At 43.0% G+C, this 17,955-nt stretch overlaps 1 protein-coding gene across 1 annotated transcript in view; it reads left to right on the forward strand.

Moving 5' to 3' along the window:
- Nucleotides 1-221: 221 nt before the first annotated feature.
- LOC126970083 (rho GTPase-activating protein 190-like) overlaps nt 222-17,955 on the forward strand; it is a 33,752-nt gene continuing 16,018 nt past the window's right edge. Inside the window, exons 1-7 of the mRNA XM_050815795.1 lie at nt 222-246; nt 3,071-3,189; nt 8,334-8,411; nt 9,290-9,334; nt 12,036-12,169; nt 16,308-16,406; nt 17,683-17,778. Of these exons, the coding sequence (XP_050671752.1) occupies nt 3,072-3,189; nt 8,334-8,411; nt 9,290-9,334; nt 12,036-12,169; nt 16,308-16,406; nt 17,683-17,778 (570 nt within the window). The 5' untranslated portion in view covers nt 222-246; nt 3,071. The remainder of the gene's footprint in view (nt 247-3,070; nt 3,190-8,333; nt 8,412-9,289; nt 9,335-12,035; nt 12,170-16,307; nt 16,407-17,682; nt 17,779-17,955) is intronic.

A 17,955-nucleotide genomic window follows, 5' to 3' on the forward strand; every position in this document is an offset into this window, starting at 1 on the left:
AGTGTCATCTGTCTTTTATTGTATATAAGAGGGGGCGGGGGCGGGGGACACAACCTGCCCGACGTGGCGGCGCCGCGCCCCGCGCCGCCGCCGCGCGACCACTCGTACCGCGCGGACCGGTGCGTACAGTGTCATCTGTCTTTTATTGTATATAAGAGGGGGCGGGGGGGGGGGACACAACCTGCCCGACGTGGCGGCGCCGCGCCCCGCGCCGCCGCCGCGCGACCACTCGTACCGCGCGGACCGGTGCGTACAGTGTCATCTGTCTTTTATTGTATATAAGAGGGGGCGGGGGCGGGGGACACAACCTGCCCGACGTGGCGGCGCCGCGCCCCGCGCCGCCGCCGCGCGACCATTCGTACCGCGCGGACCGGTGCGTACAGTGTCATCTGTCTTTTATTGTATATAAGAGGGGGCGGGGGCGGGGGACACAACCTGCCCGACGTGGCGGCGCCGCGCCCCGCGCCGCCGCCGCGCGACCACTCGTACCGCGCGGACCGGTGCGTACAGTGTCATCTGTCTTTTATTGTATATAAGAGGGGGCGGGGGCGGGGGACACAACCTGCCCGACGTGGCGGCGCCGCGCCCCGCGCCGCCGCCGCGCGACCATTCGTACCGCGCGGACCGGTGCGTACAGTGTCATCTGTCTTTTATTGTATATAAGAGGGGGCGGGGGCGGGGGACACAACCTGCCCGACGTGGCGGCGCCGCGCCCCGCGCCGCCGCCGCGCGACCACTCGTACCGCGCGGACCGGTGCGTACAGTGTCATCTGTCTTTTATTGTATATAAGAGGGGGCGGGGGCGGGGGACACAACCTGCCCGACGTGGCGGCGCCGCGCCCCGCGCCGCCGCCGCGCGACCACTCGTACCGCGCGGACCGGTGCGTACAGTGTCATCTGTCTTTTATTGTATATAAGAGGGGGCGGGGGCGGGGGACACAACCTGCCCGACGTGGCGGCGCCGCGCCCCGCGCCGCCGCCGCGCGACCATTCGTACCGCGCGGACCGGTGCGTACAGTGTCATCTGTCTTTTATTGTATATAAGAGGGGGCGAACGGGCGAGAGGCTCTCGGGATGATGGGGAGAGGTGAGGCAATCGCGCTTGGACATCCGCAACAGCAGGTGGGTCAAGAAATACGTTGCCGGCCTTTAAGGTGGGAGTATGCTTTTTTCTTGAAGGTCTCAAAGTCGTATCTGTTCGTTTTATGATAAACCTTTAGTTGCCCATTCGTGACTAAAGGTTTTATCACAATAAAATATTTAATATGAGAATAATCATGTCATAAACAGAGGCGTTTGCTAATTCAATTATCATCGAGTTGTCATACTGAAACATGTAGGGCAAGCCTGTCAGCCATTAAGTTGGCATAGCGACATCCCATTCTGCACGGACGCCCGCCAAGAAATGGAAGATTTTAGTAGTGGGTTTTTATCATTTTGTTTACAATCTAGCCCTAGGCTAATAAGCAATTTAATTTTAACTTTATTTACCTACTAGAGTAAAACAGCCGAGAAAGTGTACATTAGCACTATTCTTATTGCCACTATTAAGGAGAAGGCACAATTTTATTGTGTTCTTCACACTTAGTATTATTATACTAGTTAGTTTCACTATTAACTGCACTATATTACACTAGCGTTTCACTACAGTAACTCAAAAGGTTTGGTACTTTTGCGTCTTCTCACCAAGTTCGTATTGTCTAGTAGCAAGATAGCCTCGGCGTTCACACGATGGTGAAGTAATTTTAACGACTAAATCCACTTTAAAGTCGTTTTGTATTTACCATGTATCGGGCTCCGGTGTAAACACTTCCAGCGAAGCTGGGCGAAGGCCTTGTCATTATTGACATGACTATCTTATTTTATTTTCACTATTGTACTTATTATAACATATTTCATCATAAGCTTTCAGATAAATTCACTGAAATCATCCTAACTATAAGCTTTTGCTGTACGTAAAATAGTACGCATAAATACACTTTTGCACGCAAACATTCGCGCACCTTATGGCCCTGTAATCAAGCGTCATAAAAAACCCTGAGACCAGCGCAAAACAAAGGGTTAAGGTGAACCAGAAGGGTTAAAAACTTGCAGCAAATTCTGGCTCCACGTACGAGGTAGACAGTATGGGAAAAAGATGGTTGGGTTCTTCACAAGAGGGACAGGTCATTACTAGACAAATGTTTTAGAGGATCGATAAACAATAACTGCAGAGTGTTACACTAACAATAATTGTTTTCCACTTGTTTTGGACCTGGCAGTAGCATCCTTCGTCACCATGACAACGCCTCGTCGAACACCGCCAAGCGAACGATCGACTATTTATTTATAACCGATTATTTTATTTATTATATAGACATATTATTACATAATATTTAGTCCCTAGGCGTAGCCTGTCCTGTAGGCAACCAATTTACATTCTACGGTTATGTGTGTGTGTGTAAATAAAATAAAATTTTCGAGGAAAACGTTTTATAAAAACCGAGGCAGCTGTGGCTGCGTGTTGGAAGCCACGACCGTGCTTGAGACTAGATTCTACTCTAAGACGACGATTTGTAGTTAGGATGTTGCAATACATAGGTACGCAAGAAGAAAAGGAGAAAGAGTTTGTGAATGGTTGGTCGAAGGCAAGTAAAAAAAAAGTGAGACCATTCGCTTGTATATTTTCGCTGTTGTTCTTCGTATCTGTATACCTACATGTACATAAACCTAACAATTTTTTTTTACATAAGGGACGAGACGAGCACGTCGTTCGGATGCTGATGGTAATTGATACGCCCTGCCCATTACAATGCAGTGCCGCTCAGGATTCTTGAAAAACCCAAAAAATCTGAGTGGCACTACAATTGCGCTCGTCACCTTGAGACATAAGATGGTAAGCCTCATTTGCCCAGTAATTTCACTAGCTACGGCGACCTTCAGACCTGCTTACACATTACTGCTTCACGGCACAAAAAGATGGCATTGTGGTACTTAGCATTTTTCGAAAAAAAAAAAATCCCGTCATAGTTTATTGCTCAAATTGATACCTAAATCAAACATCATCTTTTAATTTATCATTCGTTTACAGAATGGACCACAAACTGACTAACTCACTGGATCTACTCATCGGACCTGATTCCCGTGCGGACATCGACTCTGAGTATACAGACACTCTCAACAACTCCAAGAACAGAAGTTTCCTCAAAGGTACTCATTAAATAATAATAAGTTGCACATTTTTAAATTATGACATAATAACAAATATAAAAAGAGCACGGTAATACTTTAAGCCGGCCCACATTCTAGCGCTCTACAAAGAGTATTGATGTCATCCTTATATGCGAAAACTGTCAATGGTAAATAGACGTATACTTTTTTAAACCTATTTATGTAATGCAGTCAGTCATCGTCGCGAGCCCATTGAGTGCGGTCTCTGTGTTCGTTTGTTTACGTTCGCACTTTCGCCAAGTTAACGTAGTGTCCGCGACGAATAATTATCAACCTTAATTCTATGTGCGCAAGTACTTAAGAAGGTGTACTATTAAGTTTGTAACTTTTATTTTTATAAGTTAATATGGAGTGTGCAAAATGTTTAGAAACAGTGCATGACGGCGTATTATGTAGTCACTGCCACGGACAATTACATTTCGGCTGCGCAGGCGTTGCTGAAACAACCTATCGCAAAATGGCAATGGATAAAAAGGCATCATGGAAATGTTTACAATGTCGCAATGCCAATATGTCTTCCACCGCGGCGGACATAACTACTGTCTTGCATGAAATTAAGGCTATGCGTGGAGATCTCAACAGCATGCGCTCAGATATAACCTCAAACACCAAGGCTGTGGAAGAATTTAACTATCAATTATCTTGTCTAGCTGCTCGCTTTAACAACTTAGATAGCCGAATTTCTACAGTGGAAACAATAATACAAAAGGATTTGACCTCTGCCAACATTACAATTGATGAACTTCGTCGTGTCAATAACGAGCAGGATCAACACTCGAGATTGAATAATGTTGAAATATCAGGAGTGCCAGTCTCGAATGGTGAAAATCTGCTATCTATTGTACGTGATATCTGTCATAAGGTTGCGTTTCAATTACAAGAATCTGATGTAGATTACATCCATCGTGTTCGTCGTTTTGTGAATCCCAACATTAGTGAAGGTCAAACACAGTCTTCTAGCAGCCGTCCCCCCGCGATCATAGTCAGGTTTAGCAGGAGACTCCGCAAGGATACGCTGATAGCAGCGGTGCGCGCGCGCCGCGGCCTTACAACAGCTGATATAGGTTTGCCTGGACCCACAGTGAACCTATATGTGTCAGATCACCTTACTCCATCTAATAAGTTACTTCTGAAGCAGGCCAGGAAAATCAAAGAAGATTTACACTACTCTTATTTATGGATTCGTGACTGTAAATTATTTATTAGAAAGAATGATAAATCTAAGGCTCTCCGTATAACAAGTGAACAAGATTTAAATAAACTGAAGTGACTAATTCTCCTTACATTATATTATAGTAACATCACATTAAACTTTTTCGCATTAAAATTTATTATTGTATATACTTGTAGTGGTAAACAGGTACGTCTTATGTATAAACTTAGTTTTTATTCACGTATACGAGGTATAGGTAAATATGATAAATATACACAAATATTGGTTGGGTATTTATTTATTTTAATTAAATTTAGGCTAATAAAATGTTGACTCAACAATCATTTCAAATTTACTACCAGAACGTTAGGGGTTTAAGAACAAAATCAAATGAATTCATTTCTGAAGTATCAATAAATAGTTATGACATAATTTTGATAACTGAAACCTGGCTAACAGCTGACTTTCATAGCGGTGAGTATTTCGATCGTAGGTATTATGTTTATCGTAGCGACAGGTCGTGGGAGGCGAGCGGTGCGGCCCGCGGTGGTGGCGTGGCAGTAGCCGTGCGCGCCGACCTACAGCCAGTGCAGCGAGACTGGCCGGTCCCGCCAGCTGCTACTTGTAACTGTGTGTGGATCTCGATTCCTTTACATGATACGCAAAGTGGGCCGACACGTTATGTAAATATAGCCTGCATCTATATCCCTCAAGGACCTTCTTATAAAGACACTATGATTTCGTTTACTGAAATTACTGGTAAAATAATTATAGAAAGACCACACGATTTGTTTTTAGTAACCGGCGATTTTAATTTATCTAATGCACAGTGGCACGATTTACAAAGTAATAATCTGTTACTAATGCCCAGTGGTAACCAAGTTATACAATGTTTCTCTGAATTCCTTGCTTTTTCTAATTTGCAACAATATAATAGAATAAAAAATATTAACAACCGATTACTTGATTTGGTATTATGTAACACAAATTGTACTGTTCAGGAATGTGAACACCCGCTCACTAATGAAGATGTACATCACAGATCCCTGTATATAGAACTCACATTAAATTATCTTTTTCCTTTTAAAGCTAAATCTAGTTACATACACAATTTTCATTTGGGTAAGTACAATGAAATTAATCAAGAATTATTAGCTACTGACTGGTTTGCGCTTTTTAAATCATTAGATGTAGAAAACTGTGTCTTAAAATTTTATAATATAATTAATAATTTAATTTCTAAATTCATTCCTTATCGTAAGAACCGTATTTCTAACTCAATGCCCATATGGCACAGTAATGCCTTAAAAAAAATGTTAAACGAGAAAAGAAAAGTACACAAAAAATGGAAACTATATGGTAATCCCCTTGACTATAGTAGTTACTCCCTATTAAGAAGAAGAGCTCGCAAACTAGAAATGGAATGTTATAACTGTTATATTGAATTTTCTGAAAAAAATATCAAGAAATATCCAAACTTTTTTTGGTCTCATATTAAATCTATTTTAGCTAATCAGGGTCTGCCACAAACTATGCAATATAAAGGATCGACGTCCTCAGATGGTAAAGAAATTTGTAACATGTTTAATGAACACTTTCAATCAGTCTTTGAAAAACCTAAAGATCATCCACGCCACTATAATGACAATGAAATAAATCCCTCAGCAATAGTAGAAATTAGTACAGTCAGTTTAAGTATGGATATGGTTCTAAAATATCTTCAATCAGTTAATACTAATAAAGGAGCCGGGCCAGATGGCATTCATCCATTATTTATACAAAATTGTGCTAGATCATTAGCACTTCCTATTTTCTTAATATATAAGCAGTCTATTGATGAAGGATGTATGCCGAACCTTTGGAAATAAGTGTATATAACCCCTGTACCGAAAGGTTCTGTTAGCATGGATATAGAAAAGTATAGGCCAATATCTAAATTATGTCAATTTGGAAAAATATTTGAAAAAGTAGTAACGAACCAATTATCTGTAGCTGTCCGTCAACATATTTGCCCAAATCAACATGGATTCTTTAAAGGTAGAAGTGTTGATAGTAATCTTTTGGTGTTTAATGAATTTTTGTTAGATGCTATGGACAAGGGATACCAGGTGGATGCTGTGTATACCGATTTTGCCAAAGCATTTGACAAAATTTGTCATGATACTCTATTGATGAAGCTCTGGCAACTCGGTATACATGGTGATCTTTTTAGATGGATAAAGTCATACATCACTAAAAGGAGTCAGGCTGTTGTAACTAGTGGTTTCGTTTCTGATTTTAAATCAATAAGTTCTGGTGTTCCACAAGGATCGCATTTGGGCCCTCTATTATTTATTTTGTATATTAACAATATTTCTGAGATTCTAAAGAAATCTAACTCAATATTATATGCAGATGATACCAAAATATATAAAGTAATACGTACTATAGATGATTGCATTGCACTACAAAGTGATATAAATACTTTTGAAATTAATTGCACAAACATTTATTTATTTTTAAATACAGAAAAATGTCATATTATTACATTTACAAGAAAACGCAATCCAATATTTTACAATTATAATCTTCGTGGTAAAGAACTCACAAGAGTCACTGAAGTTAGGGATCTAGGCGTAATTTTAGACTCGAAACTCACATATGTTAATCATATTGATAAAATCGTAAATAAAGGATATAAACAACTTGGTTTCATTTTACGAGCTGGAAAACCATTTAAGGATCCTTTAACTTATAAAATTTTATTTAATAGTTTTGTACGAAGCCACTTGGAATTTGCATGTGTAGTTTGGAAACCTTTTTGTCAAATTCACGTTGATCGTTTAGAAAGAATTCAAAAAAAGTTTATTAAGGCTCTAGAATTTAGAACTGGACATGATGAATTCATTAATTACCTATTATCATTAGACAAACATAAAATAGAATCTCTATCATACCGTCGTGACAAATTCGATATAACCATATTATATAAAATCATAAGTTATGTTATTGACGCCCCTGCGTTATTACAGAAGATTACATTTAGGATACCTCGTATGTGTGAACGCAACAGTAGAGAAAAACCTTTATTCTCAATTCCGATTAGTAGAACTTGTTTTACCCACAATAGTTTCATAAGACGTGCCTGTCGGCTTTATAATAACTCCTTTAATCATATTGATATATTTTGTAACTCCATAAATAAATTAAAAAGATACCTTAAAATCAAAAACATAAGTAATAAATTTAAATAAGTAACATACTTTCCTATAAGATATTATAGTATCTATACATATTTTATATACTTTATAAAATTCACCTTCTTACACGTAAAAACTTTATGTATATAAATGCGCCATAACCTGTATATAACACAGGGAACTAAAGGTTAATATTAACTCATAGTTATTAAGATAGTTGTATGAAACTGTTTGTTCCTTATATAAATAAATAAAATAAAAAAAAAATAAAAAAGTAATGCAATACTGTCTGTTTTTCTAATAAAATAAATTAAAATCTCTGGTCTGGCGCATCCCAGAATCACCTCGAACCATTTGACTGTGTGCAACGCAGATTAGCTCGAATTGTTGGGGATGCAGTCCTCTGTGAACGGCTTGATGATTTGACGTTGCGTACGGTAAAATAAGTTGAGTTGAGAGTGCCGTAGGTGTAAGTTTAAATTCCATATTGTTCCCAGGAGTGGAAGGTACAGTACAAATAACAAATTATAGCTTTTGTATTTAAATCCAAACGGGCCAGAAGTTGGCGAGTCAACATCTCCTGAGGATGCCTCGTGTACAGACGAAACACGTGATATTAGTATTATGGATTTCCGCAAGACAACGCCTAATTCAATAAATTTTCTTAGTATTTTATTCAAAATGTATGTGATTCTTACTCAGTTGTTTTATTAATCATCAAATGACATCAGTGTAAAAGTAGGAAATGTCCAATAAAAGTTGCGATAATCTTAATAATCGGTTTTTCTCAGGTTTCAGCGTATATCCTCCACCGAGCACGCCCCCGGAACCGGCGCCACCTGACCACAGATTGCACCCGGACTTGTCGCGTAAGTACATTCGTTTAGGGCTTATGACGTCATTATGAAATGTAAGTTTTACCAGTAGGAGACGTCTTTGCACAGGATGCCGGCTAGATTATGGGTGGTACATGAGTATGAACTAATTCTGTCGTGAAGCAGTTAAATGTAAGCATTATTGTGTTTGGGTGTGAAGGGCGCCTTAGCTAGTAAAATTACTGGGCAAATGAGACTTGACATCTTAGGTCACGAACGCAGTTGTAGTGCTGCTCAGAATTTTTACGTTTTTCATCATTGTAATGGGCAGGGCGTATCAATTACTATAAGCTGAACGTCCTGCTCGTCTCGTCTTTTATATTCATAATAAAAAAAACAGTACCAACATACTTCCCTGACTGCTTTCACGTGCATTAACCCTTTTATACAGCTCTCTTATTGGCCTGAAAGGGAGTAAAGCCTAATTTTGGATTATTTGAAATCCAGATCTTAAATAATCCGTCAATCGAATCTTAATTTTCAAATCCATTTAGTGTAGAAAACGCTTTTCCACGACATTCAAATAAATACCATACTAAAAATACCAATAGATGGGTTGTAAAGGATATTCTCAAAACATTCTACAGATTGGTTATTAAAATGACAAACGCTGAAAAAAGATTAGAATATTAATATTCTATTGTCGATTTAAGATTGCCAGTGAGTATATTATTCCAAACACTTCCACATCTCTCAATTAGCGCTGTAAATTAATGCCGTCAATCAAATTTTATTTATCTTCTCTGTATGAACAAAAACTCTCAAAAACAACTGATAATTATTTGATAAGAAAATAATATTGAATTGCTTTATTGTGTTATATTATATAGTATATTTCATCATATAAAATAAAATTAATTAATTTAACGCAGCCGACCTCAACTGTTCGGAGGAATCCCTCAGCACGCACGAATCAGGTGACTGCATGTATTCGATATGCAACTTTATTTGTATAGTAACAAGTTACATTATGTGTTTAGATAGATTTTTGGCGTCTTGCATGAATTGTTTTAGTTTTATCGTAGTTCTAAAGGGTAATTGGATTGAAATCTTTCATGCAAAACCGAGCATTTACATAAATGAGTTCCGCCATCTTGAATTTTTGATATTCGAAACTGTACCTCAGTAAAACAAAAAAGTTGACAAATTCCAACTTTAAAAAGAATATCCATTATAGCTAATTAATCTATTAGATTATTATTTTCCATGTGAAATTGAAAGCTGTGTTATTTTTTTGACTGACGTCACATAAGGCCTTTGAGTACGTTTTTGAGATAAAGTATTTGATTTTTAATGGGGGCAGTAATACAGGATAACTGATTGGGGGTTTTGAGTGTATTTTATGATTTCAGTTTCCCCATATTGTCGAAGTTAAAACAATAACACTTGACATATAAATTTATTGCTATTATCGATATAAAATTATGGGCTAACCTTTGTATTCCTTGAGACCTTATGTTATGATACGATATTTATTATTTCGATTTGTAAAGTTAGCCTAAAAAATCAATAAAATGAAACATTGAAAGAGGAAGCAAAATTCTATCTGAGAACACTGGATAATTTGCATGTTAATATGCTGGATAATAGCTCGATATTTTGTTGGGTTCTTGTTATTCATTGTAAGTTAATAGACGAGATTTTTTATTTCATTATCAAGTTTGCTTTGAAAAGTAATCGCTCTTGAATCTGTATTCCCTCAGGCATCTCAATACGTAAATCGTGATCAAGTGCATTTTATTTTAGAGGAACTTACAGCCCCAGTTACAATACGACTATCTTGAGGCAGTAAGTTACAGGGCAATTAAAAGGTACCACAAATAGAAGGAAGCTACTTTTTATATGAACAGCAATGCTTTCTCTATTGTACAAATGGTACATAGTTAAGAGTTCCGCAATACGAAGTACTGAAGCGGTGGTACGGAATATGAAGCAGAGACCGGTATTATGAACGTGCGGACGAGGACTAGAATTTTTCGTAAAGAAGTAAACAAGTCACTGACAAAATTCTCACGATCATGCATTATCTACGTATTAAGATGCCTTCTGGATTATGTGATTCATTATAATACAATCCTCAATATCTATTTTGGCTGTCGAAATTCTTTGTCCCTGTGTGTCAAACGTCATTTTAACTTTGGTATAAACTATAAAGGGAGAAAACATTTCGATACCTAAGGTCGGTTTAATAATGGTGTTATTGTGAATCAGGCGGATTAGGTCCATCGCAGATGCCACATTTTTTGTGCTATCGAGTTTGTATGGCGCCCAAAATGTCTTTGGCAGATATTACACAGACGCAACGCGACGTACACTTTCGGTCGTTTTGTTGGCAGAACTGTAGGCATGGGATGACACGCAATGGAAGTACAGAGATTGCGGTGTATTATTTCGTATTTGAGATATTTTTTTTTATATTAGGAAAACAAACAGTATTACATGACATAAATAGGTTACAAAAAATGTACATCTATTAACCATTTACAGTTTTCGCATATAAGAGACTATAAGCGTGTTACAAATAATTAACAAAAATACAAAAAAAAGATCAAAAAGTAATACAATAAAAGTATATAGATATAAATACACGAAGACAAATTGAATGGATATTATAGTATTCAGGTATTTAGCAATCAAGAGAACACACACTCATCCAACGCCTCGTCAATGTACCTCTTAACGCGTTTGGTGACGTATTGAATATATCGAAATCTGGCAAGTCTACTGATATCTGATTTATTCCTTGTGGACACCTTATAAAATATGAATGTTGCCTGTAATTAGTACTGCAATGAGGAACGTATATAGTACATTTTGTCCTGGTGTAGTTATTGGGCGCTTTGATACCAATTTGTGATGTTAATTTAGAAGAGTCTATCTTAGAGTGAAGTAACTTAGAGTAAAAAACAGTATCAGCTATTTGACGTCTTATTTGTAATGGAAGTATGTGATGCCTTTTACATCTTATTATATAATCTGCATCATATGTATTACACTAATATAAATACATACATACATATTGTAAATATTTTAAAAAACTTGTTTGAATTTTTTCAAGTCTATATGACAAAGAATAGAGAATTTTGGGTTCATCCTATTCTTTCAGAACGATTATTAAAGGGAAAGTTTCATATTAAACATTCAGTTCTCAAACTTTATCCAAATAAATTTGCACACTTCATCCCACAATTTTCATTTTAAATTTCTGTCATGATCTCTGCTTAAGATCATACAGTGCTGGTCTGTTTTATATTTCTTGAATCAACATAGATACATCGATGTCTAGCGCCATGATACACGTCAATCACTAGCAAGTGCAGACGATAGACTAAAGTGAGCGTCGTCTGCGTTAGCGCGTGTTAACGCGAACTTTATATGTTTTTGGCGCACTTTTTGTACGGCGCGGTCAGATCTGCGAGGATATTATGTGCGTCAGACTTTTTGCGTGTAAATCTGCATATAAATCTATATGTTTTATTATCACAGTCTAAACAGTCCGTTATGGATAGTCTGTCGTCTGCGATAGGCCTTATAGTGGGGACTGTTGCATTACGCAAACGTTCTCCCCTTGCTGATGAATGCAGTAGTGAGCTAGTTTTAATATCGCCACGTGTACAGATGGCGGTGTGGGCGGCGCGTGGCAGAGCGCGGCGTACGGCGCACGAGCGTTCACGACGGGCCGCGAGCACCGGCCGCACGCACCGGCGCACCCGCCGCCGCCGCACAGGAGCCGCCACTCGCAGACGCTCAAGGTACGGCGCCATTGGTAGTGACGTCATGGCGGACGGAGGACGGCGCACGTTCACGACGGGCCGCGAGCACCGGCCGCACGCACCGGCGCACCCGCCGCCGCCGCACAGGAGCCGCCACTCGCAGACGCTCAAGGTACGGCGCCATTGGTAGTGACGTCATGGCGGACGGAGGACGGCGCACGTTCACGACGGGCCGCGAGCACCGGCCGCACGCACCGGCGCACCCGCCGCCGCCGCACAGGAGCCGCCACTCGCAGACGCTCAAGGTACGGCGCCATTGGTAGTGACGTCATGGCGGACGGAGGACGGCGCACGTTCACGACGGGCCGCGAGCACCGGCCGCACGCACCGGCGCACCCGCCGCCGCCGCACAGGAGCCGCCACTCGCAGACGCTCAAGGTACGGCGCCATTGGTAGTGACGTCATGGCGGACGGAGGACGGCGCACGTTCACGACGGGCCGCGAGCACCGGCCGCACGCACCGGCGCACCCGCCGCCGCCGCACAGGAGCCGCCACTCGCAGACGCTCAAGGTACGGCGCCATTGGTAGTGACGTCATGGCGGACGGAGGACGGCGCACGTTCACGACGGGCCGCGAGCACCGGCCGCACGCACCGGCGCACCCGCCGCCGCCGCACAGGAGCCGCCACTCGCAGACGCTCAAGGTACGGCGCCATTGGTAGTGACGTCATGGCGGACGGAGGACGGCGCACGTTCACGACGGGCCGCGAGCACCGGCCGCACGCACCGGCGCACCCGCCGCCGCCGCACAGGAGCCGCCACTCGCAGACGCTCAAGGTACGGCGCCATTGGTAGTGACGTCATGGCGGACGGAGGACGGCGCACGTTCACGACGGGCCGCGAGCACCGGCCGCACGCACCGGCGCACCCGCCGCCGCCGCACAGGAGCCGCCACTCGCAGACGCTCAAGGTACGGCGCCATTGGTAGTGACGTCATGGCGGACGGAGGACGGCGCACGTTCACGACGGGCCGCGAGCACCGGCCGCACGCACCGGCGCACCCGCCGCCGCCGCACAGGAGCCGCCACTCGCAGACGCTCAAGGTACGGCGCCATTGGTAGTGACGTCATGGCGGACGGAGGACGGCGCACGTTCACGACGGGCCGCGAGCACCGGCCGCACGCACCGGCGCACCCGCCGCCGCCGCACAGGAGCCGCCACTCGCAGACGCTCAAGGTACGGCGCCATTGGTAGTGACGTCATGGCGGACGGAGGACGGCGCACGTTCACGACGGGCCGCGAGCACCGGCCGCACGCACCGGCGCACCCGCCGCCGCCGCACAGGAGCCGCCACTCGCAGACGCTCAAGGTACGGCGCCATTGGTAGTGACGTCATGGCGGACGGAGGACGGCGCACGTTCACGACGGGCCGCGAGCACCGGCCGCACGCACCGGCGCACCCGCCGCCGCCGCACAGGAGCCGCCACTCGCAGACGCTCAAGGTACGGCGCCATTGGTAGTGACGTCATGGCGGACGGAGGACGGCGCACGTTCACGACGGGCCGCGAGCACCGGCCGCACGCACCGGCGCACCCGCCGCCGCCGCACAGGAGCCGCCACTCGCAGACGCTCAAGGTACGGCGCCATTGGTAGTGACGTCATGGCGGACGGAGGACGGCGCACGTTCACGACGGGCCGCGAGCACCGGCCGCACGCACCGGCGCACCCGCCGCCGCCGCACAGGAGCCGCCACTCGCAGACGCTCAAGGTACGGCGCCATTGGTAGTGACGTCATGGCGGACGGAGGACGGCGCACGTTCACGACGGGCCGCGAGCACCGGCCGCACGCACCGGCGCACCCGCCGCCGCCGCACAGGAGCCGCCACTCGCAGACGCTCAAGGTACGGCGCCATTGGTAGTGACGTCATGGCGGACGGAGGACGGCGCACGTTCACGACGGGCCGCGAGCACCGGCCGCACGCACCGGCGCACCCGCCGCCGCCGCACAGGAGCCGCCACTCGCAGACGCTCAAGGTACGGCGCCATTGGTAGTGACGTCATGGCGGACGGAGGACGGCGCACGTTCACGACGGGCCGCGAGCACCGGCCGCACGCACCGGCGCACCCGCCGCCGCCGCACAGGAGCCGCCACTCGCAGACGCTCAAGGTACGGCGCCATTGGTAGTGACGTCATGGCGGACGGAGGACGGCGCACGTTCACGACGGGCCGCGAGCACCGGCCGCACGCACCGGCGCACCCGCCGCCGCCGCACAGGAGCCGCCACTCGCAGACGCTCAAGGTACGGCGCCATTGGTAGTGACGTCATGGCGGACGGCGTTATGCGGCTTCTACGACGAAGTTTGGCGCGTTTATTCGTCCATATTTGCTTTATTCGCAAGCATAACGGCATAAGCGCATACAATAAATACGCGTATCCGTCGACTTGTCGGTTTTTTGACACACGTCAATGGACACGAATAAGCCGAATATGCTTTTTGACTGCCCACACATCGTTGATTCATTTGCTCGCTTGCGGCGGTCGGGTATTGACGTGTGCTGTGCTGTCTTATATGGAGTGGTCAAACTCGAAAGTATTGCGTTTTTTGGAGCTGTAGCAGCCTTGTATTTGGGACCCCAAAAATGGTTCCCATAAAAATAAAACGAAAGTGAGCGATGCCTGGCTCGAAATAAATAATATGGGAAAACCAAATGCAAATGTGGCCACTCACTCACTCCTTTTGCTTTGTGATTACTCAATCATCACACATATTTGGCCATTCGGCACACTGGCATGAAGTGTGAATCAACATTTCTGTTGTTCGCGCACATAACAAATATTTTTGCAAATACGGCGCACTCACATAACGCATAGCGCATAACGAAGTGTGGTGCTATAACACATTCCGGCCGCTGAGCCTTCTCATAAGTCGCAATAGAAAGACAACTGAAATTTTAACGACTGTTTCCACTAGTATATCATCCGTAGCGTTCCTGCACAGTGCAATTTTCAATGACCTTTCTTCCATGTATCACCAAGTTGTGAAATGAGCTTCCTTGTGCGATGACTTTAGGACTATACGACACGGGACACGACACCTTCAAAAAAACGCGTACACTTTTCTACGCCGGCAACTTCCTCTGCTGTTGCAAGAAAATGAGGGCGGCGGTGATCCCTTAACTTCTGGTGATCTGTACGCTCGTTTGTCCTCCTATCCCATACAAAAATAACCTATAATAAAAACCAAGATGGTGAATTACAAAGTGGCTGTCATACAAATTACAATAAGTTGCATGTGCAAAAGTATTTTAAAGAACTTCACGTGAAAAAAACTTGCTTGACTTTTACAATGCTATTGTCAAACGTCCGCTTTCTATGACATAGTTAAATCTCACTAATTATTACACTAGTAGATTACAAGTGGATGATGGGGTCAGATTGATAATCATATCGGAAATGTCACGCGCCTTTCAAAACGAATTGTTTTGTAACTGAATTAAATTGTAGATGTTGGCAATATTTATATGACGGTACTATTAATAATACGAGAATATATTTCACTTTTCTTGTACAATATCTTGCCTATAATTCTGAAACACCTTGTAGTCTCGTCATTATATACGACAATCACTTTTCACTTACATCGTTCAACCCTTTATCCTCGCTTGTCCAAGATAACCGGACCTCTACCCATCTCAGGTCTTCGACACATCCTTTCCTTACTCATACAGGTTTTGGTTCGGGCTATTATACGAAATAGTTTCGACGACTCTGGTGTCACGCATTTGCTTCCAGGTCTATCTTAGCCTGTCAGACTTGCAAAAGCTCAAAATTGACAGTCAACTTTTATTAAAAGAGGGTAGGGCTTAAAAAATAAACAAATGTACTAAAATTCATTAGAAATAAATACTGTTGTGTTATATTTTACTTTATTTTAAATTAAACTAATTTTGATATAGGTACTCGTAATTTTACTAACATTATTAACTATCGTAATCCAAGTTATATAACTTAACATAATAAGAAAGATAACAATGCTAATGAATGATGTGTATCCCTATAAGTATTCTGTACACTTAGATATATTTTTTCATTTTTTTGTAAGTTGTTTATGTTTATAAGTGTGCGTTTATTGGGTTTCCGAATAAACAAATAAATATCTATTGTATGTTTCCCAGCAACCAGGAAAATTGGACATGAATAACTTCTCCATGGTGAGCGACGCACTGCAGCACATCACAATTGGACCCTCACAACCCCACACGAGAGATAGAAAGGTAATTTAAAAAAAATTTTTGTTAATGTTAGAGAAGGATTTTTCTATGAAGGTGTATATGTCGTCTCATATTGTCTCCCATATCGTCTCGGAAACAGCGCATAAGATAGCTCATTCCACAGCTTGGTTGTGTGTGGAAGAAAGTTCCTTGAAAACTCAAAACTTGAAACACCACACATCCAGATTGTGAGGATGATATCCTTATTTGTGGCGTGTCGTGCGAAGATGGAATTCGGTGGCAGAAATCAGGTAAAGCAGCTCCCTGTGATAAATTCGGTAGAAGACACACAATAAGGCGAGGTCTGTACGTAAGGCCACTCTGTACGCAGCTCTGTGTTGCACGCGGTCAAATGGTTTGACCTGATAATGGGGTGCGCCAGACCAGAGAAAGAGATGACAGCAATACTGCAGTTAAAACTATTAGCACTTATAACGGAATATTTATGGCAATTCCAGGGCTTTTTAGGAGTCCTATTTTTCAACGTATTTGCAAGCGTCATGATTGTAGGTCATACTTACTATCTGAATGTGTTGCTTTCAAGTCAATGCAGTGTGCATACTTATAAAGAGCAGCGAACCCTGCATTGTCGACTCAAGGTTGCGAGTTCAAAAAGGCTTGAAGCTATGGTCATAAAAGAAGTCAATAGAACATAATATCTTATCTATGCAGTAGATGTTGTATCGCTTGTGTCTTATAGATATATTAAGTTTGTGTTTTAATTTACCTAAAGATATTTTTAAGTACAATCTAATTGGTTCATGACGACCTTTAAAGCCCAGTTGTAAGTGACCCTGTCCACTGAACTAGAGGTCTTGGACAAAAATTTATATGATGAAATTAGATGTTTGTTTCAGAGTCATTTTAATCAATCATTTCATCAACAAAAATTTTATGAGTGATGTGATCTCTCGCGTTCCGTGCTCTTCCAACTGAGCTAACTGTTCAAGTGACGTATCGTCATAAAATCTTGTATACTTTGTTCAACTCTCAGGTTGTGGCTTCATCTACAGGATCTACATGATAACCTGCTTAACCCCAATATTTTAGAGAGAATTGAAGCACGAAACGCGAGAGGACGTGGGTTCGAGTCCCGCATCGTTCATAAAGTTTTGTTTTCAAATTTTATTTGTGTATTAATCCCAGAAGTGAGTGTTATCACTTAAAAAACATAAAAAATTGTATTTATGTACCCATAGCACGGGCTGTGCCTAATTTGGGGCAAGTTACTTGTGTAAAAGTGTGTCAATATTATTATAATTGTTTATATTGTGTGCAGTCGCAACGGTCGGGCTGGTCACACGGACAGCAGGCGCATCATCACCATCCTTCCGGCGTCAGCTCTGAGACGGAACTGGACGCGCAATATGCACAGGTAACGAAACTGGCAAAACAAATTCACTTGCCTGTTATATAAGTGATTGTATACCCACTTTGATAATTCAGCGTTCCCTTACAATGCGGTTGTCAAAGTACTTTTTCTCACTACTAACCAAACTGTATAATAATTTACTGTTCGGTATTTATTAGTGAAATACTTGTGGTGGCAGAA

Source organism: Leptidea sinapis, chromosome 20 (assembly GCF_905404315.1).
Source record: "Leptidea sinapis chromosome 20, ilLepSina1.1, whole genome shotgun sequence".
Classification (NCBI taxonomy): domain Eukaryota; kingdom Metazoa; phylum Arthropoda; class Insecta; order Lepidoptera; family Pieridae; genus Leptidea; species Leptidea sinapis.